At 31.7% G+C, this 27188-nt stretch overlaps 2 protein-coding genes and 1 long non-coding RNA gene across 5 annotated transcripts in view; 1 reads left to right on the top strand and 2 right to left on the bottom strand.

Moving 5' to 3' along the window:
* Positions 1 to 27188, top strand: part of LOC148627643 (synapsin-like) — a 96039-nt gene that overhangs the window by 51775 nt on the left and 17076 nt on the right. For 2 of the 3 annotated variants that reach the window (XM_088576482.1, XM_088576491.1), the window contains 3 exons: positions 21652 to 21714; positions 25438 to 25580; positions 25958 to 26032. In XM_088576482.1, coding sequence (XP_088432608.1) covers positions 21652 to 21714; positions 25438 to 25580; positions 25958 to 26032 — 281 coding nt within the window. Of the gene's footprint in view, positions 1 to 21651; positions 21715 to 24779; positions 24923 to 25437; positions 25581 to 25957; positions 26033 to 27188 lie in introns of all 3 variants that reach the window. The other variant, XM_088576501.1, reaches the window with a different exon arrangement.
* LOC148627645 (tissue inhibitor of metalloproteinase-like) lies at positions 1551 to 12493 on the bottom strand. Its single transcript, XM_088576515.1, has 6 exons — positions 12378 to 12493; positions 6919 to 7041; positions 4334 to 4473; positions 3752 to 3851; positions 3213 to 3334; positions 1551 to 2702 (listed from the first exon to the last, which is right to left on the bottom strand). Exons 2-6 carry the CDS (start codon positions 7034 to 7036, stop codon positions 2424 to 2426), a joined length of 759 nt encoding a protein of 252 aa, XP_088432641.1. The 5' UTR covers positions 7037 to 7041; positions 12378 to 12493; the 3' UTR covers positions 1551 to 2423.
* Positions 21533 to 24020, bottom strand: LOC148627644 (uncharacterized). The gene is made up of 2 exons (XR_015921239.1): positions 23605 to 24020; positions 21533 to 21973 (listed from the first exon to the last, which is right to left on the bottom strand). It is a non-coding gene; the product is annotated as an uncharacterized LOC148627644 (long non-coding RNA).

Genomic DNA, 27188 nt, shown 5'->3' with positions numbered 1-27188 from the left:
AGAATTTTTGTAACCAATCACCAAGTGACTGATAATTAAACATTTATTAATAAATGTTTAATTATCAGTTTGATCAGTTAGTTATGTCAGGTGTTTAATACCACTGTAAAGATGGAAGTGGTCATTCTTTCCTTTATCTTTCCAATTTTTGGCAGATGTTTTTTTTTCATTTTGCCAACAATATTAACATGATAATAAGTATAAGACCTCTGCAGAAAGTTTTTATTGAATATTTTTGCCCATTTAACTAAGCTACTCCTTGATCTATCCCTCACACCAATTATCTAGATGATGTTTAGACCTAATCTAATTAACTTTTTACAACAGGCAGTAACTTTCTACAGGGACATTGCACATATGCATCATTGTCCACTTACTTCCACAGACACTTGACATAAAATATGTTCAATCATCATCATTATCACAAGAAATCATACAAAAGTACTTCTTACTTTAATTATTTTATTATATTAAGTAATGAAGTAAGGAAGCTCTAAAAACCCAATCTCTTTTGTAGACCTTTTACAGCAAGTGAAAAAGTTTATATCAGGGAAAAGAGATCGTTTTCTCTTGATTGAATGACCATTGCACGATAAAATGGCATAGATAGTTAAATGGACAGTTGACAAGGAGATTTTTTTAGGAAGTTTAAAATCTCCTTGTCAACTGTCCAGTTGAAACATTTCTTCAGCTGATTCAGTCAAGGGAAGAACAACCCTATCCTATGAAGTTTACTATTTGTTTTACTGTAATGGCTTCTTGATTTACCACACTTCCCTTTGTTATTAGGTCTACTTTTCAGGAAATTTCTGACAGCATTAGCATGACTAATTTAAAATCTGTGTAGTTCTTTCTGTTGTACTCTACTGATTTGCATAAAGAGGTGGGATTTAGTACTGAAAGTTGCAGATGTGAGAAATGTCTGTATATACCTCTGCTCAGGAAATTGGAAACAACATTCCTCACATCTCTTCGGTTTAAACAAAATTCTGTGATCAGTTTCTGAGTAGTTGCTTCCACAAAGTGTTACTATAGTGTGGCATGTACAAGTTCAACTTAGTCCTATAAATCCTGTAAAATTTGTATCAAAATGGTGGCACAGTATGTTCAACTACATATAGTGATTTACAATCCCACAATTGTTGAACAAAAACTGTTGAGCAGTTTGCAAGGAGAAATGTCCACAAAGTAGACAAATTCAACCAAGTTTCCTAACTCCTATAATATTTGTAAAGTCAAAATGGAGGCACAAAATAATCAACTACATATTGTATAAAATTAGAACAAAGTCTGTCCAGCGATTTCTGAGGAGTCCTGTTTACAAGATTATGGAAAGATGTATGGGGAGCATTACAATGTGCCTATGTTGTGCCCAGCTAGGAACAATTGACCACTTGTTTTGTGAGACCAGTGCCCAGTTTCATAAAAAATCTTAAATTGAGCTTTCTCTATCTATCGATCTATCTATCTATCGATCTATCGATCTATCGATCTATCTATCTATCTATCTCTTCACACCAGTTGCCCCTTGGCAACATCGAAAACTAAAATTGAAATGTGTAATTATTTAATTTAACATGTCACAGACAGTATGTACAGACACTCAAGAATTCAAACATTGAACTCTGATATGTAGGTTATTAAAATATGAGTAAGGTGTTCAGTAGAAAAAATAACATCAGAAGAAAAATGATTGTTATGGATTTCTTATAATTATGATATCAAACTACATTATTTCTTTCAAGAAGGTAACTTTTTTAGCTAATAATACAGGCCATGATAGATAGCAAAGACTTATTTCAACATAATATAAAGTACAGCTCATACAATAGTGATATTCAGGGGATAGATAGGATCTACTTTTGACTAAATGACAACCACATGAAGTTTCTTAGGTAGTTCACTTGACAGTTGAGGAGAATTACACTTTCTAGACCAACTCTGTCCCGTGAACAGCAACATTGTTTGGGCTGTAGTTAGATCTAGAATTCTTGCCTTTATTTGATCATGGTAGATAGCAAAGACTATTACAAGTGGTCTAAAATTGATGAGAACATGACAATATATATCAAGAAAAATAATTACAACTTGAATTGAATGAAAAGATCTAGAGTTACTGCCCTTGGATTAGAAAATCTAATGCTGCCTTGAGACTCACAACAATTGTATTTACAAGCTGAATTGAAGGGAAGATGAAATTAATAATCAACTCTCAAATGATAATGTGATATTAATAATATTTTACATTACATTTTATGTATCAGAGTCCCTTGATGACAACAACCATTCAATTGATCCTCATCCTTTTACAGGGAATCAGATTTAACGCCCTATTATTCAAACTTTCTGCTTTATGTTTGTCATGGCCTTATTTGTGTGTTTTTGTCTTTGACAATTCTTTCTTTCTGAGTTGGAAAGTTTCCTCATGGCCATGAATTATATCCTGGACTATGTTTGTTTTCTTCTTCAAATGGCGGCACAACTTCAACAGGTTTCCTCCATGGGAACTGTTCATCATTTGTCATTAGACAAGTTTTAAACTTTTTATTTCTCTTCCAAAAACACTTTCCTTTAGACTTATCTTCAACACAGTAACTGTGCCTGACATAACAGTCATTGCTGAAACGTGGCTCCCATTTACACATATGTGTATCACGAGTATTGTATCCATTTCTACAGAATGTACCGCTGCACCAAGATATCTGAAAAAGTACAGATTTGATGAAAGTTCATATTTGAATGGTACAAGGGTCAGTCTTCTTTTTTAATGCTTAAGATAGACAAATGTGTTGAAGTCTATTTTTCTGCAGACTTTTTTATGCCTTTTATGTCATGATTTGTTATCAACTGGTTGACTACGTTGAAATGCTTTAAAATGCTTCTTCGTATTGTAAAACCTAAATTCACCCATTTCAGACTATAGAATTACAGTGAAACCTGTCTATACTGAACCCTGAATAATGCAAAAACCTGTCTAAACCAGATACTACTTGAAGTCCCTTTGTATCAATTATAATATATTTTAACCTTGGTAAATCAAGCTCCTTTCTGAACTGAACAATTTTAAAGTCCAAAAGGGATTTGATTTAGACAAGTTTAGACTTTTATATAACCATACATGCTGTATGTACCATTTTGACGATGTTTGGTATGCTCTTTTTGAAGTTTAATTATTTTTTTTTTACTCAACAATTGTGAAAATGGTTACTTACTTTACAGCTGCAATGTTTTTTGTAAAAGAATTTAAGACCCTTTATTTGTTGTCTGTTCAGCGTTTTATATTCCTGAACCAAACCACATAAATTAACCCAGTGATCTCCTTCAATGGAATAACCTAGAAAAAAGGTAAAAGTATGATTCTGCATTATCTCCCTTTGTCTATAAATATTTTTTTGTTGAGAGAAGAAGACGACCAAAGAACTCCAGGCCAACAATATTGTGACAGGGTATAATAGTACTACTGTTCTTCAATTTCCTTTGTTAAAACTTTTAAATCAATATCTACATATCTTAGTACATTCTTAGTCCAGAGGGAACTATGGAATGAATGTTTTGGGTTTTTTTTTCAAGATGTAAGATAAAATACAGGTAGCATTCTTTTTTTAAATGTGAAGGGTTGCTAAGGTTAAAGACATGTACTGAAAGTTTAAAATTAATTTGAAGAAATATTTTGAGGTTGAGGTTTATTAATGTTTTGCAATCAAGTTTAATTTTTGAATAACAAGGTGGAAGAACTTCAAGTGAACCTTACCACCAATAAGATACTTCTTTTTAAGGTCCAGTTTTATTCCACAAGCTGCATCAGAACCTGGTGTATGGATGGTTATATCTCGTGTTGTCATATTGCCACTCTGAAAATACAATTGCCTGTGGTCAATTTTAGTCACACAAGTCATTCTAAAAATACTTGAAAAAAAATTCTTTTAATTATTCAATGCCAATTCCATTTTAACGTCTTACCTTAGTTGCGAATTAGCAGTGATGAAAATTCCTGCAAGATAGGTGCCTTGCCAGAATCAGTCACTGCTCACCCTCCAGAGCACAAGAGTTAATTCCCTCCCAGTTTTAGTTGGATGTGTGCTGTTCATATTTGTTAGTGTGTGGGTGTACTTTTTAGTTTCTTTATGTATCGTCACTTTCTCTTCTATCATTCTTTGGTATTTCCGATGGTGTTTTGTCCACAGATTTTCCCTCTTTGGGTATTGCTGTGTATTTCTAGATTTAATAATATCTAGACATGAAATTGTGTTACTAGTTATACCCATAAATGTGTCAATAAAAAGAATTATTTTTTTTTAATTTGCTGACTTGTATCCTAACATTTTAGAATTACCTTAAATGCCCTGTGAACTCTGGCCTTGAACTTTCTCCTGATTGGAAATGGATATACAGGGCCCTCCGGAATTCTGTTTGTCTGTTTGAACTCATTATTGCTGTATATTTCTTCTACTTTTTTAATTGTAATTACATACACTGAAAGGAAAATACAGACAGTTCTTATCTGAATGTGTTGAAGCATTGCTTTACTAGGTTTATTATATTTCTATCTAATAAGTGAATTACATTCTTACTTTTTTAATTTAAAACAACTGTTACACTGATATATTTTATTGTCTTCCAAGGCTTTTGAAATTTCCTGTGTGGTGACCCTTGACCTTGAATTTGACTTTGAGGTCAAAATTTTTTGTTTTGTTTTTGTTTTTAGTAATAACATAAGTCCTTTCTAGACACTATTAATTTTGTCTTCGAAGATTCCTTTGTAAGTATTTACTATTTTAACAAAGGTTATACAACTGTGTAGTTGTTGCATTTCACCTAAATTGCTTAATTTTCTGTTTGACTATCTATAAATTTTCTCTGATTATTATTTATTTTTTTTTAGGGAGTCCTGATTGATTCAGTGTCATGATATCTAATTGATTTTATTATAAAAACATATAAATTGTAAAACAATTAGCTTCATCCTGTTCATTAAGAGTTAGCTACTTGATTTTTTTTTTTTTTTTTGTATTTTAGTGTTTAAGACTCTGCCAATCTAATCCACACTGCTTCTCATCTAGATCTTTTGCCAAACCTTCTATTATAAGAATAATTAATCGTTATTTTCCCTGACTGAAGAAGATAATCCTGCGGTTTCTCCCAACTAATTTAAAGATAACTAATGATTGATTGAATTTCACCATGAACTGCAAATTGTTAATAATTAATCATAATTCAAACAAATTTCATTTCTACATGAAATATGCCAACAATGTATATCATTCATAACTACCTATTGTTTTTGATAAGCAAATGATTCTGTGTCTGGTCTGAGTAATGTTTTCTTGTCATGTACAAAGAACTTATTTCAGATAATTCGCCAGTGTTTTCATTATGACTGATTGTATAATTAGTACAATTATTACATTTGCGCAGGAAAATCAAATAAGTCTTCTGCTAAATTCAGCATGTATTCTTTTCTTGTGTCAGGGCAAAAGAAATCTGATAGAGTTCCCTTTGAGTATTAGGGAAGATAGGGATTATAAACAACGCTGATATTGTCCACGGATAAGTCAATGCCTTGTTGGTTCTCACTAAATTTTTTATTATGAGATGAGCTTTGGTGCAAGAAAGAAACTCACTTGGTTTGTGTGATGGTGAAGGTAACTGATACTAAGAAGAGACTTTTTATGAGCATGACTTGACAGTATCTTGACAATGGATGGAAACTTAATCTCTAGTTTACACTAATAATTTGTAGTTGAGCATTATCACATGATATGCCATGATTTTACACTAATTTTGTTGGTGGAAAACTATGGCCTGATATGCTCAATTTTACTGAGCATTTTAGATTTGATTATAACAAGCACAGTCGTCCTTCAAAATGGAGTTTGTAGATTAAAAACTCAAGGTCGTGGTTACTTTAAATAGATGAGACGTTGAACCTAACTCATGTTATTCCTTAGTAAACTGGATTTGGGCAGAAAAAAGGAGTCAGCCCATCTGTCTGTCGTTAAGTTCATCTAAATACTTTGTAAGGATTATTACTCCATTCATTTGATTTTGATGAAACTTGATGTGAATGTTGAATATTGTATGTAGATGTAAAGAGGGGAGATAATCACTCTCAGATGCTTGCAAGGGAAGGTATTCAAAATCAAAAGCATGTTGATAGTACATTGTACTTATCCATTGGATATAAAGGGTATATGTTTGTGATATATAGTCTCATTGAGTAGCTTTCACATAATCTTTTAATATGGCAAAGGACTTTTCACAAAGAATGTTTGTCTTAAAGATAAAGAAGTAGAGTAGTGGGCAGTTATAGAAGTTGTTGCTTTGTATGCAAGAGCATAGAAACTTCTTGTTCTCATATTACTGCTTAAAGTATTAAATTGAAAGGTGCAGATGTTATTCACAAATTACAGATAAATTGTTCATAAATTACAAAATTGCCCCATTTAAACTAAGTTGTTTAAATTCAATTTTCTGCAATTTACATATTCTACTGATATTACAAACCAATTTGCCCCAATTCTCAGTCTAATTTCTTTGCCTATCACACTAAATGAATCGATAGAAAAGTCACTAGTACTAGAAAGTCACATATTTCACAAAGTCAAAGTAACATTGAAGAATTTGAACTTCTTGTACCACTACTTCTGCAGGATATGGTGGGTTGCTCTGTAGTTTATGAGTTAGTTGAGCCCAGTAGTTTGGGATGTTTGTACATGTGGTACCAGGTAAAATTCATTTATGGCCAAAAATTAAAATCTTAGAAATCACTACTCACTAGCCCCTCCATTCTCTAATTTTTAAAATTAAAATTTTTTTTAAACCAGAATTTTTTTCTGCTTATTTCATAATGACTGGCTATTTTCTTATTACAAACTAGTGAAATGTTTACTATTGTTGAATATACATAAGCATGCTTACCATAATCTGATCTACAAAATTGAGTTTGTATGTGTGAAGGGAAGCAGGAACAAGCATCAACAGAATCCCATGAGGATACCAGGAATGTCAGTAGACCTAATATATACATCACATCCATAATTTCTGTAAAACAATTAATATACTGGTTATGTTAGTCTACTGTTTCTATATCAAACACATATCCTTGTTTTTTCTTCAAATTTTCTGGTTTTGAAATTCTTTTAGGGGCTTTTGCCTACTCATTGCAAGTTATCTCCGATCTCACACACCCTTTCCTTCTCTAACCAAGAAACTATGAGCATTTCCTGAAGAAAGGAAGCATATTCTTAAAGTTGTTATCTTTGACGGATAAAAATCATCCCTTCTTCAATGGGTGACTATCACCGGTTTACACACCTTTTCTTTTTTATTTTGAGGAAAGATAAACCATATCCTCAAAGTAAGTACCCCAAGGTCATTTATTTGGATTCTTGGAATTTCTATGTATGTACTTTCTATAGTTTTAAATACTATTTTACTAAACAAGATCAACCAGTTTCAATGTTTAGTCAAGCTAAAATGCCACAACATTTCGTTGTATTTAAAGTACAAACATATGGACTATAGTTACAAGTACAGAGTGAAATTTGGGTATAACTCAAACAATCCTATCTAGAATATTTACCTTTTACTTTGCTAACAAGTATTCTGACCCTTAACTTGAGGTCTTCTTTGGAGAAGCAAAAAGTTGCAGTATTTGTTTAAATATAACTTTAAATTGTTTACATCTAGATTACAAAAGATAACTGTGAATTTTTAAACAGTTTTGGAATGCAACTGAACACCTTTTCAAAACAACAGTTTTGCATGTACTGAATGTTTAAGTTTCTGATATCATACACCATAAGCTTTCATGTGTTGCCCAGGTTAGATAACCAACCATTCTTGCCTTTCACAAAACATCCTGTGTTTACAACAAGAGATTAATTCATTCATTAAATGAATTGATTCTCCTTAAATCCATTTTATTTTAGACTTCTGAAACCTTGTTTTTGATAGGAGTGAACTCTTTTCATTCATGGAATTCTAAATTCTTTTTACTTTGTAGTCATTATATTACTCCTTTTGAAGTTCTGTTCTTTTTTATCATGCAATTAAAATACCATCAATTATACTATACAGGGAGTAAAATACTACAGCTTTGAAAAAAGTGTTTCAATTTGTCAGATGGTTAAATATTGTAATTATCTATACAAGAAGAAATAATGAGATTTGTTTAACGGACTTCTGTCATTTTTATCAATGTTATTTTCACCTTTAAGGCAGAAAATTACCATTTATTATATCTTAACATTTAAAAAAATTTTGAATGTAATCTAATGGTATTAGAGGCTTTTAATGTTCCTTGGTTACACAATTGAAGTGTGGGAATTATGTAACAGGTTTGTTCACTTTTATATTTTGTAAGCTGGGAAGTATTTTCTTGAGATTTCAAACACATGAAGGAATGTTTGAGGCCAAAGAGCCGAGGATAATCTTATAAATCAACAATGTAAATAAGGTCCAAAAGTTACACAAATCACTTTTTTTTATCAAATTAATTGACTAGTAGGCTTTTGAAGTAGTTGGTTTCTTTGGCAAGGTCTGTTCAGCTTTGAAACCCCAGAAGAACTAAAGCACCAAAAATATCCGTAAGTAATGCTTCTAATGGCATTGCTCCAATATAAACAGAAAAGTCCTCAAATTGAAGTGGGAAAAGAATTGTATAGTAGGTTATGGTAGTGCACAATGTTTGTGTGGTCTGACTAAAAAATACATTTATGTTCTTATTTAAGACATTTCATCATTGTTTTTTTAATGTTGTTGTCTTGTTACAAGTCTTCCGGTAAAATAAATAATGCCAACAAAACTATGAAAAGATCACAGAATTACCAGTACTATTAAATATATATCCACTGTAAGTCTGGAGTAAACATTGTGTACTCTGCTTCACATAAATAAAATACTGTTAAAATTTGAATAAAAATATTTTCTACGACTTTATTGACTCCTTCCATTGTTTAAATTGTCTTAAATGACTTGCTCATTTGTTTGGCCAAACGGCTTCTCCCTAAACATTGAATCGTTAAATTCTTGTGAGATCTTAATTCTCGGTCCCAATATTTACATTGTCAAAAGTCGGCCTTGCTTACAGTGATCGGGTTGCTAGAAGATGTTGTTTATGAAAAAATGGTTTGTCTATAAACAAAAAAAAAACAGAATGCATTTCAGCGTTAGTTTGGATATCTCAGATTTATTCTACGCAAACAACATGCAATACGAGAAGTTGATCAAGCTGATGATCACCGGAGTTTGACAGGAACTTACAAACAAAAGTATAACTAAATTGTCCCGTAGAAACCAACATGACGGATCTTAGTATAGGATTTTCTATTAAGGGTTTGTTAAGCACGATTTAAGCCAATAAGCGACTTGTTGGTACTAACATATCATGCATATATGCAAACTAACTTCAGATTAAATAAAAGAGAGACAACTCTAGCGGCAAGCCCAACAGTTTAAAATGTAGAGCTTCAATTCGAAAATGGGCTGTATGTGACGTCGAGTATAGATATTGAATGATTTACTGTTCATATGCAACTGTTACATCTTATACGACTGCAAAATGTTTTTGAGTCGTATAACAGTATCATTAACCTTTGATCTTACTGTCTTATAAAAACTCCCACTCAACAAGTGATTCATAGTACTGTCTTATATAAATACTCCCACTCAACAAGTGATTCATGGTACTGTCTTCTATAAATACTCCCACTCAAGAAGTGATTCATAGTACTGCCTTATAAATACTTTCACTTAACAAGTGATTCATAGTACTGCCTTATAAATACTCCCACTTAACAAGTGATTCATTGTACTGCCTTATAAATACTCCCACTTAACAAGTGATTCGTAATACTGTAAACATATTAATGTTCCCCATTGCTGATTTTCTGAGATTCTTTCAAATGAGCATGTTCAGGGGTATTAATTTTTGCAGTTTTAAAAAATTGTATGTGTTAAATTGTGTAAAAAAATCAATTTTGCAAATACTATATTTCACGGTTTTAAACAAACACTTATAATGCATACACAAAAAAGTTATATTTTAATGTAAATATATGATATAAAAAATAACATTAGTTTCAAATGTCTTGTCAGAACATCATATCTCCCCCAATTGGACTTATTGTGATATTTTCTCTATTTCAAAACTGCCATTATTATGTTTTGGCATTTTGTATGGGACTTACATGTAGCAAATCAATAGTATGACAATGCATAGCCTAAGCATGTGTACTTATTGGCAATATAGCAACATATTGTTTGAAACTTTGAAAAGATAATTCATTTTATTGATTTAAGTTTTTAAAAGTTAGCTAAAATATAGAAAGAAGTTCTGATGACTGAAGATAGAATATACAAAAAGAATAATGAAATGTTATAGATTTACCAGTAATAATGTAAGAATCTTTTTTATTTCATATCAGAGAAAAATAATCTATTCTTATTGGTTAAAACATGGTCATGTGGTATTCATTAATGTGTGTTAAGGGCATTATCATGTGATAATACCCTGTTCATTGTCACACAATAATGCCCTCTGAAATAAATACAATAGTTGCTTATATATAGGGCATTATGGATAAATTGACTGCTTTTTGAAAGTGATTTTACTTTCAATTTTGATAATGCCCTGGCCTCAGCTCATGGTATTATCAATGTTTTGGGTAATATACACTGCCCTGTAGGTAGTCAATTTATCATAATAATCCCCTGTGTATAAACAGCTATTGTATAAATAAAAGCATTTGATAAATAGAAGTGAACCAGTGAAAAAAAAATACATTGTGAAACAATGATAAAATCAGTTGACTTACCACCTTAAAAGACAGACTAATGTCTGACCAGTGAGAGTGATAACCTATCAAGTATCATTGAGTACACTGCCGTGGGAGATATTTATGTTAAGTCACTATGTCCAGAATCTGATGTGAATCATTTTTTTGGGAGGGATCCAGTTTTTTTGTATGATTTACGACCCTCCTACACAGTACTATTAACAAATTCATCTTCATCAACATTGTAGCATCATGTTCATTTGTACCTATGTGACATTTTTATATCTTGTATAAAAATACATAAATTTCAAGCCAAAATAGATATGGTGCATTATAATGTAAAGTAAAGAATAAAACAAGGTATTTTTAGCTCATCATTACCATATATTTTACCCTAATTGTGAAAGATTGGGTTCTAATAGATAAAGATGATTGACCCTGTCACACATCCTGGTGATAACAGAAAAAGCTTTGACAACTTCAAGATTTAGAGTAAATGTCAACATATATGCCATCTTACCATGTTATTAACTAAAAAGGAAAGTTAACTTTTTTGTGATTTACCAGTTTACCATATTTTGGGACTAACATCTTTTCAAGGTTAGGGTAAAAGTTGCCACTTGAGAAAAATACTGGTTTATATGAAGATGTTACAGGAATATTAGGAATGGTCTGAAGACTTATGATGTCTGTGGATATAGCAGAAACAAAATCAATCAAAATATCAAAGATAAAGTACTGAGATCAGCTTAAGGAATTCAAACTAAATCTGAACTGTAAGCACTTGTTCCACTTTAAAGGATTAAAAGAGGCCTTAATAAAGTTATCATAAAAATATAAGGAATGTACACTTAAAGATGAAAGCTTAAAAAAATTAACTTGATATGTATGGATGGTGACTAAATGGGTATCACAAGGTCAGTGCCACTGTTTTCTTAGAAGTTTGCAGGTCATTCCTACTGTCAATGTAATATAAGTCGTAGACTTAGTTAACTTAAGCTCTGACAATATATCATGGAAATAACCCTTGTTTATGGGATAGTTACTGATATAATGACACAAATCACCCCCTATCCACTACCAAGATCAAATAAATGGTAGGGAAAATTTACAGTATGTGTTCCTCTGATTAATGTTGTACTTGAATGGGATATTTTTACCTTTGTACAAAAAACTGTAATACATTACATAATTTCTACAATGAAAGAGAGACACGTTTTTTGCGCCTTTGAATGTGAATAAGGTTTTTTAAGGATAAAAGCTCTGTAATGGATTCTTCAATCAAAGTCTAGTTTATCCCACCTCACAGTGAAGTTTGTTAAAAGTCTTAGCAAGATTAGATATCTAAGCCATAATCAAAAGCAATAATTTAATTGTGAAGATATGAATAGGTTTTGTTATAAGGAAAAAAGGACACATAGAAGTGTAAGAATTAGCCTAAAGAAATAAAAATGTTACTTAAACATTTATGACATTTAGAAAAATTTTTGCTCTTCATGGCTAATCAAGAACTGTTTGTGAAAAATGTTGAATAAATAATATAATTATGATAATTGAAGATGCAGAATAACTTCTAAAAGTAAGAGATATAATTCTTACCTGTTCAATTGATTTTGACAGGTATTCTGTCTAGGTACGCATCAAGTTGTGCAAACTAATTATTGACTCCAGTCCCATAAATATTTACCTCCAAATCACATGTTTTCAACAGATTTATATATACAAGCACTTTCTACTATTTATACAGCGCTTTCCTGATGGAGGAGTAAGAATTTACGTCAAGTTCCAATCATCGGTTAGTAAAATACTTTCGTACTATAAGTACCCCTATCTATGAATCAAACCTTTAAACAATAAATAGAATCACCCATGTCATATACATGGATGGTTCCATTGTTTTTGGTAGGTGACTTTATACATCAAGGAGGCCTTAAGTCTACTTGAAAGGTACTTGTATAGTAATAAGACAACTACTATCTGTGGTAATTGTATTCATGTTTAGATAGAGTCATTTCTGAAGAAACACCAAATATGGAAAGATATTTATTGCGTAAATTCATTGCGTATCTTTACCCTATCTTGGTTTTGATTCCGAAAGATACCTAAAGCCCTTCAGAAACTGAACATGCATTTTGTCAAACATTTCTTCCATTTGTTTGGCCTACATGCTGCATTCCGTAACAGCTCAATGTTAAGGTTTTTAGCTTCCCTGGATAAAATGAAGTCCCAAGTGAGCTTATACCATACTGCGTGATCTTTGATGTCTGTTGCTCATAAAGGTAGACCATTTTGCTTAAGCATTTAGAAGAGAAATTAAAGGAATTAAAGGATGTCTTCCTGACAACAGCTTTAGTAGTACAACATTGGGGTCCATCTAGTATTCAACATGCCACAGGATGTCAAGTCCCTATAAAGTCCTATATTTTCATGGGGACCTTGCACTAAATGACTAACTCTCATTCACCACTTTACAAAAATATTGATTTATAAATAGAACCACAAGTTATCCAACAATCAAGTAAAAACAATGAAAAGAGTGACAAAATAGACACTGAAGAAGCTTGGGGGATGAATGTTTTACTGTCTCCTGACATTAGTATATGAAACTCTAGGAAATTTTACCATCAGGTTCCATACCACAAAAGAAAGTTTTAGATAGATTTTTTTTAATTACAACCCCAGCTGTATAGAAATAGGGGCCAGTAAAGTATTTTATGGAATCTTTAACTGAAGTATAAGTGTATGAATCTATGAAATTGATCCACATCAAAGTTCTGTGCAGCCAAAGTTAGGCTTGGGTGTCTAAATTTATACAGGAATTAGGAGCAAAATTAAACTTTTCCTGTTTTCTTGGCAGTAATTTGACTAAAAGTGTATATATAACTACACTATATAAAACTGTACTGTAAGGTTCCATACTTCAAAAAGATGGTATTGATGGATTTAAAGAGCTTTTATCTTTTAGGAATAGGAACCAAATGTGGTCAAGAAAAAAAAAAAACATTTTGATATTGTCTTTGTATAAATGGCCTAATTATGTCTAATTGAAAATGTAAAGGTTCAACTTTTATTCAGGTCAGAATCTTCTACTGTGTCAAACAATTTATTACAATTGAAATTCAGATCTGTATCAAGTTTTGATGTGGTATCATTGCTTGTTCTGGGTTCAACCACAGAGGTTGTGTTAAGTTGGGCCCTGTGAATCATTTTATTTGACCTATGTTTCTTTTCTCTTTTTGCACTGCCTTGCAATGATATGTAGAGGAAAAGGATCCCTGAGCTTTTAAATTTTGTAAGCATTACTTTCTTTATTTTAATTTTTGCATGTCTGCAGATTTATTAAATTGAAATAACTTCCAACTTTGGCAGTGCAGTAAATTAAAAAAAAAACTTTGTATGAAATATTATAAATTATTCATGAATATTTTATTCTTTAATCCGTAATATTTATTAAATTGTTTAGCCTTGAAGAAGTAACCACAGTAGCTTATCTTTCAGTAACACCCCATTAATTTTCTCTAATTATAATGTTCAGAAAAGGGGGTGTGAGAAAATTGAATGTCTGTGTGAAAATCAGCAGACTTAGTTGGAAATAAGACAGAAAGAAAACTACAGTTTACACCTGATTATGAAGTCTGGTAGGGCAGACCTCCATTTGTATTACATGCTTGACATGAAATAAACCTTTATATTTAGCTTTACCTGCCTTGCTGCAGTCACAGGTAATCAGGAAAAGTCTTTAATCTTTTCTATTGAAGATTGTAATTGAAATTGGAAGTGGTGATAGGTGGGACTACATGTACTAGTTATTTTCATGATAGAAAACACCAATGGTATGCAGATGGATCAGCATGCATGAGCAAAGGAAAAATTCTAGTTTGTATTAATATCAAGTGTTTGGGAAGCAGACTTATTATTTACAATTGAAATTATTTATCCCTTACATTATAGTTCTGGATATTTAAAGAAAAAAAAAATACTTCCTTTGAATACCCCCTTATGGCTGGTTATCTGGCTTTCAAATATAAATTCTATATCATGCCAAGCACATTCTACTGCTTTCTTCCTATAACAAAAAGAATAATATAATATGCATGTTACTCTATAAGCATCATTTAGAGATTCGGTTTGGGCAATGGGTTTTCTGTTATTTTATATTTTCTGAGTTCTCTTCACAAGCTATGAAAGAAACACTGCTCTTCAGGTAATTTTTTAAAAATTTTTACATAGTAGTTAAAGCTTTCTGAAAAAAAAAAAAAAAAAAAAAAAAAAAAAAAAAAAATAAAAATTTTACAATTTTGAGTGTTAAAATAATCTAAACCACTCCTTCCTAAAGAAGAATCTATTTATCTTAAACGAGGTGCCTTATTTCTTTGACTGATTTGTAATTTGTTTTGTTTGTCTCCTGTCATCACTGTAAAGATTAAGTGATTTAAACACTTGTTTATAGTCAATCAGATTTACATTTGTTTGGTTTTCAAGGCAGGTAAACAAACAATAAACAATACGTTGTTGATGATACTTTTGTTAACGAGACAGGTAAACTAACAGTAAATTATATGTTGTTGGCGATGTGAATAAATACCTTCTGTAAAGGAGTATGATTGGAATGCTACAGTTTATGTCAACACATTATAATGGTCTGTCAAACTGTACACAGAAATAGGTTGACAAATCAGGGTGGATGACCCCCTTCAAAGGATCCTTGATGAACCAGGATGGTTGACCCCTTCAAAGGATCCTTACTTAATCAAGGTGGATGAAACCAAGACAAGGTGCTTGATGAATTTTGTTTGTTGAACCCCTGAAAAGGATGTATAATAAATCAGAGTGGATGGCTCCTTTCAAAGGATTTTGATGAATCAGGGTGGTTGAACCCCTGAATAAGATGCTTACTGAATCTAACTGGGAGAAACCTAGACAGGGTGCTTGATGAAGCAGGGTTAATAACCTCTTTAAACCACCAAGTTAGATGACCCCTACAAATGTTGGTTGACCATTCAGGATGATTGGCCCCCTGTTTGATGAATCAGGGGAGATGACCCCTTAAGGACAGGTAGCTAGCTGAATCATGATGTATGACTTCCTAGAAAGGGTTGATGGAATATGATGAATGACTTCCTTCATAGGATGTTTGATGAATCAGTGTGTATGACCCCTTCAAAGGATGCTTGATGAATCAGTGTGAATGATTCCTTCAAAGAATGATCAATGAATCAGGGTGGATGACCCTTTGAAGAATATTTGATGAATCAGGGTCGATGACCCCCAAACACTTTATGGTTCTTATTTATTCATGAATGGTTATCAGTAGCATTGGTGTTTAATTATCCCCCTCCAATTTAATGGGGAGATACGTTTTTTTTCTGTCTGATTAACTGTCCTTCAAACTTTTGTTATTGCAACTTCTCAAAAACTACTGCAAAACATTTCATGAAACTTTGTAGGTAGTGAGGACCATATATTTGTAGTTTTATTAATTATGACAGGGGCAGGGACAGACAAAAACAAACTTTAATTGATTAAAGATGTTGACACCCCCTCCCTTAATCTTTTAAGGATGACCATTCTCTAAGATAAATTTTGGAGCCTTGGATGCTTGACTATATTTATCATGTAAATTGAGAACAAAATTATTTCAGGAACAGTCTACTCTTGAGTCAGAGTAAAAATCAATTCAATAGTCTACTAAAACTGAAAATATTTTCAGCATATTTAAGGAATTGTCTGCTCTGAGTGAAAGTAAATATCAATTCTACAACCAACCAAATTAAAGGAAGTATTATTTTTGTTTGTTTCTATGATATGAGAGGTCTTGCATGGTGTTATGTGAGAAGTATTTGCCATGAGGCAGAAGTACCTTCTAATGTAGTATAACTGTATTGTTGTTATATTGAAGGTTATTTGTAATTTCATGTTAAATATAGGGTAAATATTCTGTAACTTAGTAAGTTTGGTATCAAATTTCAAAATACACCCAGATTTTTCCAACATTATAAGGTTTATAACATTTTAACAGGATTCATGACTGTATTTCACATTTTACATTTACATAGGTATTTGGTGTAGGAAGTGCCATCAGGAAGGTGGAACCATATTTCTGTTAAAGAAAATGATTTTATTTGATTATGAGTCTTAGAACATTCTAAAGGCATTCAAACAATGTTTGTTATTTCAGTCAGATGTCAATTTCTAACCCACCTTTGTAAATTGTTTACAATCACCAGCTGTTTTCTTGGCTTCCACATACTATAGTATAGGATCTTTCATCCTGCAGCAGGTTGTTATAATGCACACAGCATTATTGATGAATATAAGGGGATGTTGTTCCATTCTTTTCTGAAGATTGATATATTTCAATTATGATACAAATGATCTTGTAGAACATTTGATGGAAGTTATAGGATTCATATTGAAAAGAAACAAAACAGCTGACACTGAAAGAATTAATCTGCACAACCTTGGTCTACCCAGATTATCTTGGCGACTACCAAATTCCTTATTCTATTGGTTAGCTAAATTTAGCCCACGAGAAAGTTATATTGGGAGGTTCTTAATGCCCTCCACATAATACAAAGTATGGGGTATATGGTGATAAAGGTATTTGTTCTTTTGTTTATACTTCTGTTACGTGTATCCTCTTCATATCCTTAACTACTCCTTTATCACAGAATTTTAATTAAATAATGAAGGTTTACACCTCTTATTTTATAATTTGTTCTGAATGTTTTTGAAGTCTTCCATAGCAAAACTTGCACTTACTCCTTCATTGACATGGTGGATTGGAGGTATTAATTAATTAAGCTCACAGTTTTTCATGCCAATTTTTTTTTTTTTTTTTTTTTTTTGGGAGGGGATAGGAAAGCAGAAAACTTATAAGATTCTAGAGCACCAAATTATGCTGATGACACAAGCAATTGTAGTATGGAAATTGGTTCATTGTATTCATGTGAAAATCTTAATTCACAAATTACACTTAATTATAGAACAATTTGAAATTATGTTATAAAGGTGGAATACAGATCAGCTTACAGGTAAAATGTTTTAGAATGCAGCTGAAGTAATGAATTTCATGGAGCAATAAATAACATCTCTTTGCAATTAGTTTTACTTTACCTTTAGATGTATTTTAAGACCATAGAAAAGATATATTTTGATGGATAAGAAAGAGAGAACTATGGTACTCTCTGTTACTCTTCTTTTGTATGAGATAATTAAAAATAATTGTTCACCTTAAATAGTACTCCTTAGCACTTGTTGTACTTCTTATATAAAGTACTTTTGTTTGGCTTAATATATTTATAGTATTTCTGATTAATTTTCCTTCTGTTGAAGTTGTATGAATTTTCATACATCAGATGTATGGTTTTCTTTTGTGATAGGGTCACATGTACTTTTATCATAGGGTGTGTTGTAGTTAATATGTTTGATTTAATCAGATTTTAATGAAAAGTTAGTTGAAATGCATTCAAAGTTTGTATAATGTCTACCATGGGATCTTACAGCTATTTAGTAATTTTTTTTATTGTAAGTTTGGAATCATGAGAATGACTTTGTGTATGATGAGTAAACCCTGTTGCCTTTGTATTTTTCTGTTTTATTGGAGGTACAACTAAATATCATTGATGTTAGAGGCAAAACCTTCATGTCCCATAAACATATTTCTTTCTTCTAATTATTTGAATGTTTTTGACCTCTTCCTTGCTAAAACATTGATTTTGGCACTGTGTTGTTTTTAGCTGAATAATTTAGACAGTCCTTGTGTGCCAAAATCCTCAGTCTTTACTCTGGCTTCTTAAGTTTAGTTCAACACTCCCACAGTCCACATTTTATCCTAATACAATTCTGTTAATGTCCTGAGCAAACTTTTGAAGTCTTGTTTTTTAATATGTATGGAATTTTATCATTTTGATGTAGTCCATTATTTATAAACTATTTTATAACTCTGTGAGGGTTAAAAAGATTGACAAGGTTGAATATTGCTTTGACACTATGATAAGGAATTAGTCACTGGCAATTAGTGTACTATTGTTTGAATTAATTGTCAAATCATTTATTATTTATTTATCATGATTAATTAGGTGGTCTATATTTTTCAAAGTTACTTTAGATAACTTCAATCAGTATTCCAGTTCAGAAAAATTAGTCAGCGTACTAATTCGCAGAAGACTAGATAATATCTTGTGAAACATGGCCTATAAGGGTGCAACCACGATAAACCCCTCTGATTCAACACATTGTTAAAACCGTACCAAGCTGAAATGATAGGTATTGGAAAGAACAGTGTACTCTTCAATGTGGTCTAAGGCTCAACCACTGAGGTCGTAATTGAAATAAGACAAAATCACCAGGGCTTAGAATGAAAAATGACAGTAACCACAATGACTTGAATTCATTATCAATACATTTTAGTTTTGATCATATGTTCAGGGTAGTTTTTTTTCAAAATAAAGGAATTGTAAAAAAGAAACTCTATTGATTATGATCAACCCATTTAAATTTGTTTACATGTGTCTTAATGGTATTTTTTTCTTTTGAAAGAAAAGAATACTGATCGTTAATCTGTTTTTGGTGTGTTTTTTTTCCATGGAAGGTATTAATTAATTTTTAAATCCTCAAAACAGGTCTTTTATGGAGAAAAAATGATATTAAAAAAAAAAACTTAAAACCACAATGATAGGTAGATTGGAAGATTTGATTCAAATTACAACAGTGTTGAAAATTAATAGTTGCAGGTCACAGTTGTGTATTGTTAATTGTTCAATTTACAATGTAAAACATTCTTTAAATGAACAATAAAAATTACATAATAAATACACATGCAGGTTGGAGATGACCACCAAGATATGAAATGTCTTTAGTATATATATTTTGGTTGTTACTGGGTGGGCTAGGAGAAGACGAGAGTACTATTATACACACCTAGAAGATCTTTAAGTTGTATATCCATAGATAAGTACAGCAACAGACTTTCTACTGAAATTACTGCTAGTTAAGAGAAATAGAGTTGGTCTTACCCCTAATTAAGTGACCATTACCTGATGAGATGTCTTCGGTAGTTGGATAACCAACAAGGATATATACATGAAATCACATATAAAAATTGCCATAGTGAAAAGGACTGTCACATTGTGTGAATTGGAATCTTACAGAAAATTTAGTAGCATGTTTTAAAAGTAGTTTGCTCTATCTACAACTTGTGTAATGAAAAATCATCCTTGTTTATTCATAGTCAGGAAAGAAATAAATTCATATTTTCTTGGTGTGTTTTAACTACCAGTTATTTGAACTGTGAAGCAACTTCCATTCTTGCTTCACTTGAGCCAAATCTAATCAGACCAAATAAACTCACAAGATCATTGAAGGACAGAAATAAATTCTGAAAACAGCACTGTCTTAATATATATCATAAGCTTTGATCAATGATTTTTTTAGCAAATGCTTCCCTCTACATTGAATCCTTTCCCAGTGGCTGTTCCAGAAATTTAGAAAGAGGTGGACAGGGGCTAGTGACTGGTCTATGGAGGTCTGCTCAAGTGATTTCCTTTCAATGGATTATTTTAGCATGATGGAGAGGCTCAAGCCCCTCTGGTCCCCCTTTTAGGCCTTATAGATCCACCCTTGTCTTCTACTATGAGGAATAAGGGTACTTGATGAGGTAATGGGTGTTAGGTTTTTGTCTTATATGCATTTACCCATAATTCTGCAGTGTATTTAATGTCATTTCACTCATTGGTCAAACTATAGATTAAATGTTTCAGTTTGTTAATTGAATTAAGATATAACATGTTTAAAATGTTTCTTGTGCATGCCAAATATCAAGCATTTAGGGTGTTTACTGCATTTATTGACACTTAGGTGAAATATTATCTTTTAATTAAAAGTTTAGCCTTAGGACTCAATTTGAGTGGGATTGCATGTGATGTGATCAAAAATGGGATTAAGAGGATGTTAATTGCTTTGAATCCAGAAATACTCTACATACCTCAAATGATTGTGATTATGAATTGACTTTATGTAATTTTACAAGAGTAGTGAATGTGTTCTTTCATTTTATATGTACTTCAAGTAAATTGAATTTCTTAATGAAATGAAGAGTGTTTATTATGAGAAAAGTGCATTTATTTCGCAGTGTTTAAAATGAAGGAGTAGCTTGTTTGAGATCACACTACTCATTTTTCAAACAAAAATGTGTTTTTGTTGTACCACCCAAGAAAGAAATTTAAGATGAATGGAAACTGGGGAAAGTTACATAGAAATGTTTCTGGATACTTAATATTTTTAAGCCCACAATTGTACATTTAGGAACTTGAATAATTATGTATGATAATCAAAGTAGTCATCAATACTGACTAACTCTGTATGGTAATGAAAGTAGTCATCAGTACTAAGTAACTGTATGGTAAAAGTAGTCATCAATACTGACTAACTCTGTATGGTAATGAAAGTAGTCATCAGTACTAAGTAACTGTATGGTAAAAGTTAGGGCCACTTTAGTAATGAAATTGGCTTTGTTTTATTATAGAAATTAAATTGAAATTTAAAAAATTGTCAACACAAAATATCATGGATTTCTTTGAAGTTTCATAAACACCTTGCATTGAAATCCTGTTTTCCTATAATAAAACAAGAAAAGGTATTACTTTTTGTCTTTTTACAATGAGCACACCTCCATTGCTTCCTTTGAGCGAGTGAATGAGCTGATTTTAATATAGTTGAGTTTAAAGTTGAAAACTACAAGATGATAATAAGAATAGATTGATTCTCAAGTTTTTTTTTCCTTCACATCTTATCAATATCTAAGTCTGCAGAAAAATTGCCTTTTGAACATGATTGATTCAAATGTAATGCTATGATACATTTTTTTTTTCAGTTGATCACTCCAAAGTTTCCAGTTGTTGTGAAAGTGGGACATGCACATGCAGGGGCTGGCAAGGTAGTTAACAATAATAGCTTCTGATAATAGATATCAACATATAACTTCCTAGAAATCAAGTATTGTTATATCCGATGAAAGAATCAGTCAGTTATTAGCTTTCCTGGCAGATGGCCATGTGAGCTATTGCCATCACTTGGTGTCCGTCGTTGTCTTCATCCGTCATCATTGTGAACAATTTTTCAAGACCCTTCTCCTCTGACACTACTTGACCAATATGAACCAAACTTGGTGTGGTATGAAAGTTTCTTGAGGTATCCTGCATAGAAAAATGTGAGGATTTTTGATTCATTGAAAAACATGGCCGCTGTTACCAAAAATGGAACATAGGGGTCAGACAAATTTTTTGCATATCTCTCCAAAACTGTTAGGTTAAGCCAAATTCTGACAGGATATAAGTACTGGTATTAAGCATGATGAGATCTATCTGGTCAATTTTCATTTTAATCTGTTAAGCCATGTTTGATTTACTGCCCTTTTTTGACGTTTTATCCCAATTTATAATGTTATTTCTTTTAAAAAATCTGAAAATACCAGACCAATTAGAACCAAATTTATTATGACTATTCCTTACGATATTCTGCATAGATCTGTTGTGGAGATTTTTTATCAGTTGAAAACATGGCTGCTGTTTTTTTTTAAATAGAACAAAGAGGTCTTAGTGATCCTTATTATAAAGCCTACAAGCTATGCGATGGATCAAAGTTGTGGGACAACTTATCATTAGAGTTATTGCCCTTGAAAGATGAGACATGATTTTTTTTTTTACAATTGTCAGTCAGTCTTGAAAACTATAATAGATAGATAGAAACTTTTAATTGCAGAAATGAACCTTATGATAGGGCCTAAAAAGTTTGCATGGGATCATAGTTGTCAGACGTCTCCTTTTTAGAGTTATTGCCTTGAAGGGCAAAAAATGATGTTTTGGCAGTTTTCAGCCAGTATCTTGTAAACTTCAGCAGATGCAAAGAAACTTTCAGTTACTGAAATTATCCCAATGATAAGTCTTACCAAAGTCTTCTCTTGAATCAAAATTGTCAGACAATGCTATGATAGAGTTATTGGTCTTGAAAGGCAAATATTTAAGCAGGTGGGTGATTCAGGCTCCTGGGAGCCTCATGTATTGTAATGAATATATTTTGATGAGTACTGATGAATTTATCCAGAAAGGACTGTGTAAAATCCGAACTATTTTAATGAGTTTTGGTTTCTAAAATAAGGTATTTCTAAATTTTACCTGAAAGGAATCATTAAAAGTAAAATCATTTTAAAACATTTGAAAGAAACAGTTAATTTGGTAACTATAGATTTATTGTTTACCTTGTTAATAAATTTATGATCTAGTAGGACTTTGGGGTCAACAAACCATTATTCATAAAATAAATTATTGACCATTATATTACTAGTATGTAGAAAATAAAACAATTACCATAGTACTATCCTTAAAGTAGATAATCAAGGCATTTAAGATAACCAAGGTAAGGTGTAGAGTGGGCCTAAGGTGCAAGTCCTGACTTCTGAATATACCATTTAACTTCAAATCTGTTGGCATTGGCAAGATGGTAGTTCTTTTGATTGTACATATTGTTATTAATATGAAGTATATTGGAGCATGAAGGTAATTAATCTAATGCTCTTCCTAATGCTTTCTTCCTTGGGGGCATATAGGGCAGACATTAGACCTACAGTCTCTCCTATTTTCTGCTGTCTTTTTCACTCACCACATGTATTTATTACTTCTGATGTAATGGAGTCCACTAGGTGCATGTACTAATTGATAAGTGTACACATCAAGCTTTGGAGTTATTAGAATCCTAAATGTGCAATTTATAAAAACCACAGTTAAATTACTTTCAGTGTATAGAAGAGAACATGCTTAGGTGTACTTACTAGTTCACAACGACCACACATTTATATAGCTTCAGGTGTATTTGAATCAGCTTGGTACAGGTTCAACTGTACATATTATATATACATGTAGATATGATACTAATAGACTTATACCTGGTATTTTCCCAATTTACAATGGAATGTATACTTTTTTATAGAGTGTTGACATAATATGATGCTTAAGTGGATTGTATACAATGGTTAAATGTCACAACATTTTGGCTTTATTTTTATGTCTTTGGAAAACTAAATGTTTGTCTAGATTAGAATAGGTCTGTTTTACTTAAAACATCAAAATTTACTCAGTATGTTTTGTTAAACACAGGAAAAAATAGATGAATAGATTTTTTTGTTGATCTTTTAAATATTTTGTATCATTTTGATCTTTTGTGTTAGGTAAAATAGTCCATGGATATACAGTTTGAAAGTACTGCAATGCTCTAAGATAGGTCTCTAGTTACTTTGAATATAAGGAATTCTTTTTTTTAGTTAAATCTAAATACTCTGTGGAAACTGTTCCATGCTTCGTATAAGTTTGCTCAGAATTTTTGGTCAGATCATCATGAAACTTGGTTATATATATAGTGAAACCTGTCTAAATGGAATCCTTATCAGTCTGAAAGATTCATTTGATCAATGTGGGTGTTTGATACATTGAAAATTATATACTCACAGTATCACAGACATGATTTTCTTCCTACTTAAATAGGAATTCCTTTTTTTACCTGAAATTTCAGAATCAATAGGAACGTTTTTTCTGAACATAGAGATACAATGTTTTTCTAGTCCTAAACCTCCCCTTATCACTATTTTACTCCCAATTTCCTACTTTTTGACAATGAGCAAAATCATGTCTGCTATCAGGGCTCTTGAAAATGTCTGAGGAAGTGGATATGCGAAGCTTCTGACAGTGTCCCATAGACACAAGTGGTCACTGGAGCCTGACATTATAAGGATTGATAAGGAAGAGACTGAGTATAAGTTTCCAGTTTATTCAGGGTTGAGTTTCCACAGGTTTCACTGTATATCATGATATTTACAGTTTAATTGTCCTGACTGTGTATTATATAATTGAAGTTTACAAGCACTGCACCAAGTTAGTTTGATCTGTTTTCTTGTTTATAAGAATCTTCAGAATTCCATCATTATATAGATATTTATCCTGTCATATGTAGGTCAGGTTAGACAATATAGATACATACAGAGAAGTAGCCCATATCTTAGCCCTCGGCAGTAACTATGCAACTACAGAGAAATATATTGATGGTCGGTATGATCTACACATACAGAAGATCGGCAACAATTACCGAGCCTATATGTGAGTTGTTAATGTATTGCTCCCGTAAATGGCGTTTGTGTTGGGCAGATTGAAGTTTGTCTTGTCAATAGTAGAAATTGTTAACATCAGTTGACATGGTTTCTTGATTGATTAATTGATTCTTGTACTTTTTTAATGCAATTTTGGCAATTAGGACCATGTCACAACAAGAAGATTTAACAACCATGGAACATAAGTTGACATGGTTTCAGATTCAACAGAAATTCCAAAATTTGTCACGTGATTTTAATTCAGAAACTTAGAAATTACCAGCCATTCTGATATTCACTGAAAATGATGCAAGCTAAAAATAAAATTCCATAAAAAATCTGAAGCACTGATAGTATCTTAGAAATTTGAAGAAACTATTGAGAACAAAAAAATTTATTGTCCCATGACAATTCTACTATTGACATATACATTTTGATCTGCCAATATCTAACTGCCTATATCTAGTAGCATATGATGATTTGACCTAATTGGCTAACCTTTTTATGTTGTATTTGCTGCTGTAGGTCAGAGTATCCAATCATTACGATTTCCAAGATATCGCTGGCGTGGTGGCAGTCACAGGAACATATTCTACCACGGAACCCTACATCGACACACTTTATGATATACATGTTCAGAAGATAGGCCCTCATTACAAAGCTTATATGTAAGTGTCCGTTAGTTTGTTTTAGCTTAGTCAGGCATGGTCTCTAATTTATTTGAAATCTGATGAGTAGTTTTTATATATATGCTTATCTGTTATTTTTCTTGTATGCTTTATTTATGATTTTGATTACATGGTCTGCGCTCTTTTCCTGTTGACTGCTGCCACACAGCACACGGTGTCATTTGGAGTGATCTGGCATATTTTATTGATAAATCCTCTGACTATAAATTACAGATTTTAGGAATAGAAACAGAAAAAAAAAATGTTTATATACTTTCTCATTCCTTTTTTACCTTCATCTATTGTTTTAAATATTTGTATTTATATTTGATAGTATAATTGTCATTAGTGAAACAAAGCATTTTATGTATTTACAGGAGGAAGTCAATATCTGGAAATTGGAAAGCTAACACAGGCTCAGCTATGTTAGAACAAATAGCTATGAATGAAAAGTAAGTTTAAACAATTGGACTTAAATTCTTCTATAATTGTGGTGGGTTTGATCAGATGTAGATATACTTTTATGTTCCACTCACAAAGGTTTGATATACAGTTTCCTGTGTCAATTCAACCATCAGTCATGCTTCAGAACTTAAGTTTGATTAAAGGATTTGTTGGAGTACATTTTCTGTATTTTGATGTTTTTGATCCTTTCAAGGAGTTTGCTAAAATGTTTAAATTTCCTGTTCGTATGTAAATTAAAGGTTTAATGTGAACAATGGTGCAGACTCTGACAGTGTAAAATTTGACATCTGGAAACAGTTCATCAAGTAGATTAAAGGATTAAAGAATTATTTTCACCTTTGTAAATTTATCTTTTGTTAATTGCTAATTAATAGACAATGGGTCTGAGGACAGGTTGGCACTCCCTTTATTGTGTATTTGAGGCTCCACCACTGTTATAATTATGAGACAGAAAAATAAAAAGCTAATCATAGAATGGAATGCAAGAAAATGGCATTGATGGATAACAACTATTAAGTTACAGTAAAATTTTATTTGTTAATTTCATGTAAAACTGTTCTAAAAATTACAAAATGGCTTGATGTTGCCTTGTTGACATCTACGGTTCTGATTCTGAAATGTCTCCAGAAAAATCTAGAAACTCAATGTTTTGGTGTATATTGCTCACCCTTTTATTGGAAAAGAGAAAAAGTTTTAAAAAATGTGTGGAATACACAGAAGAATTTGGTACATTAATATTCATTGATGTCATATCTGCAAACTTTCGTTCTTTAAAGGTTGATGTCTATTTAAGTTAGATAATACCTTTTCCTCTCAGCATCCATTTTTTGACATCCTGCATTTTTTTTTTTTACAAAATCAGAAATAAATGTTTTGGAAAAGTAAACAGTTTTTGAGAGTGTCCTCTGCTCAATTTTAAATGAAAAATTATATAGACCAGTTTTTTATTCTTCAAGAAATCTGATATTTCCTTTATATGTAATTTAAATAAAAACATCATCAAGTAGATTCAATTGTCTCAAAAATAAATTAACCACATGTACTTTGAATTTTAAAGTACTTTAATCGCAAACCCTTCATGAAAAAGGGGAAATCTATAGTGTACAAATATTACATATGATTTACCTAAAACTAAAAAATCTA

The sequence above is a fragment of the Perna viridis genome, chromosome 1 (assembly GCF_037379345.1).
Source record: "Perna viridis isolate PV_CMFRI_1.1 ecotype Kerala chromosome 1, ASM3737934v1, whole genome shotgun sequence".
NCBI lineage: Eukaryota > Metazoa > Mollusca > Bivalvia > Mytilida > Mytilidae > Perna > Perna viridis.
This window is presented reverse-complemented; position numbering and strand designations above follow the sequence as displayed.

Coding starts and splice junctions, on each gene's coding strand:
- LOC148627645 (XM_088576515.1), bottom strand. CDS start 7,036: ATGGATGTGATGTATATATTAGGTCTACTGACATTCCTGGTATCCTCA. Junction 3,852..4,333: donor GAGTTCACAGGGCATTTAAG/GTAATTCTAAAA, acceptor TTGTATTTTCAG/AGTGGCAATATGACAACACG. Junction 2,703..3,212: donor AAAAACATTGCAGCTGTAAA/GTAAGTAACCAT, acceptor GTACTTTTTCAG/ATATCTTGGTGCAGCGGTAC.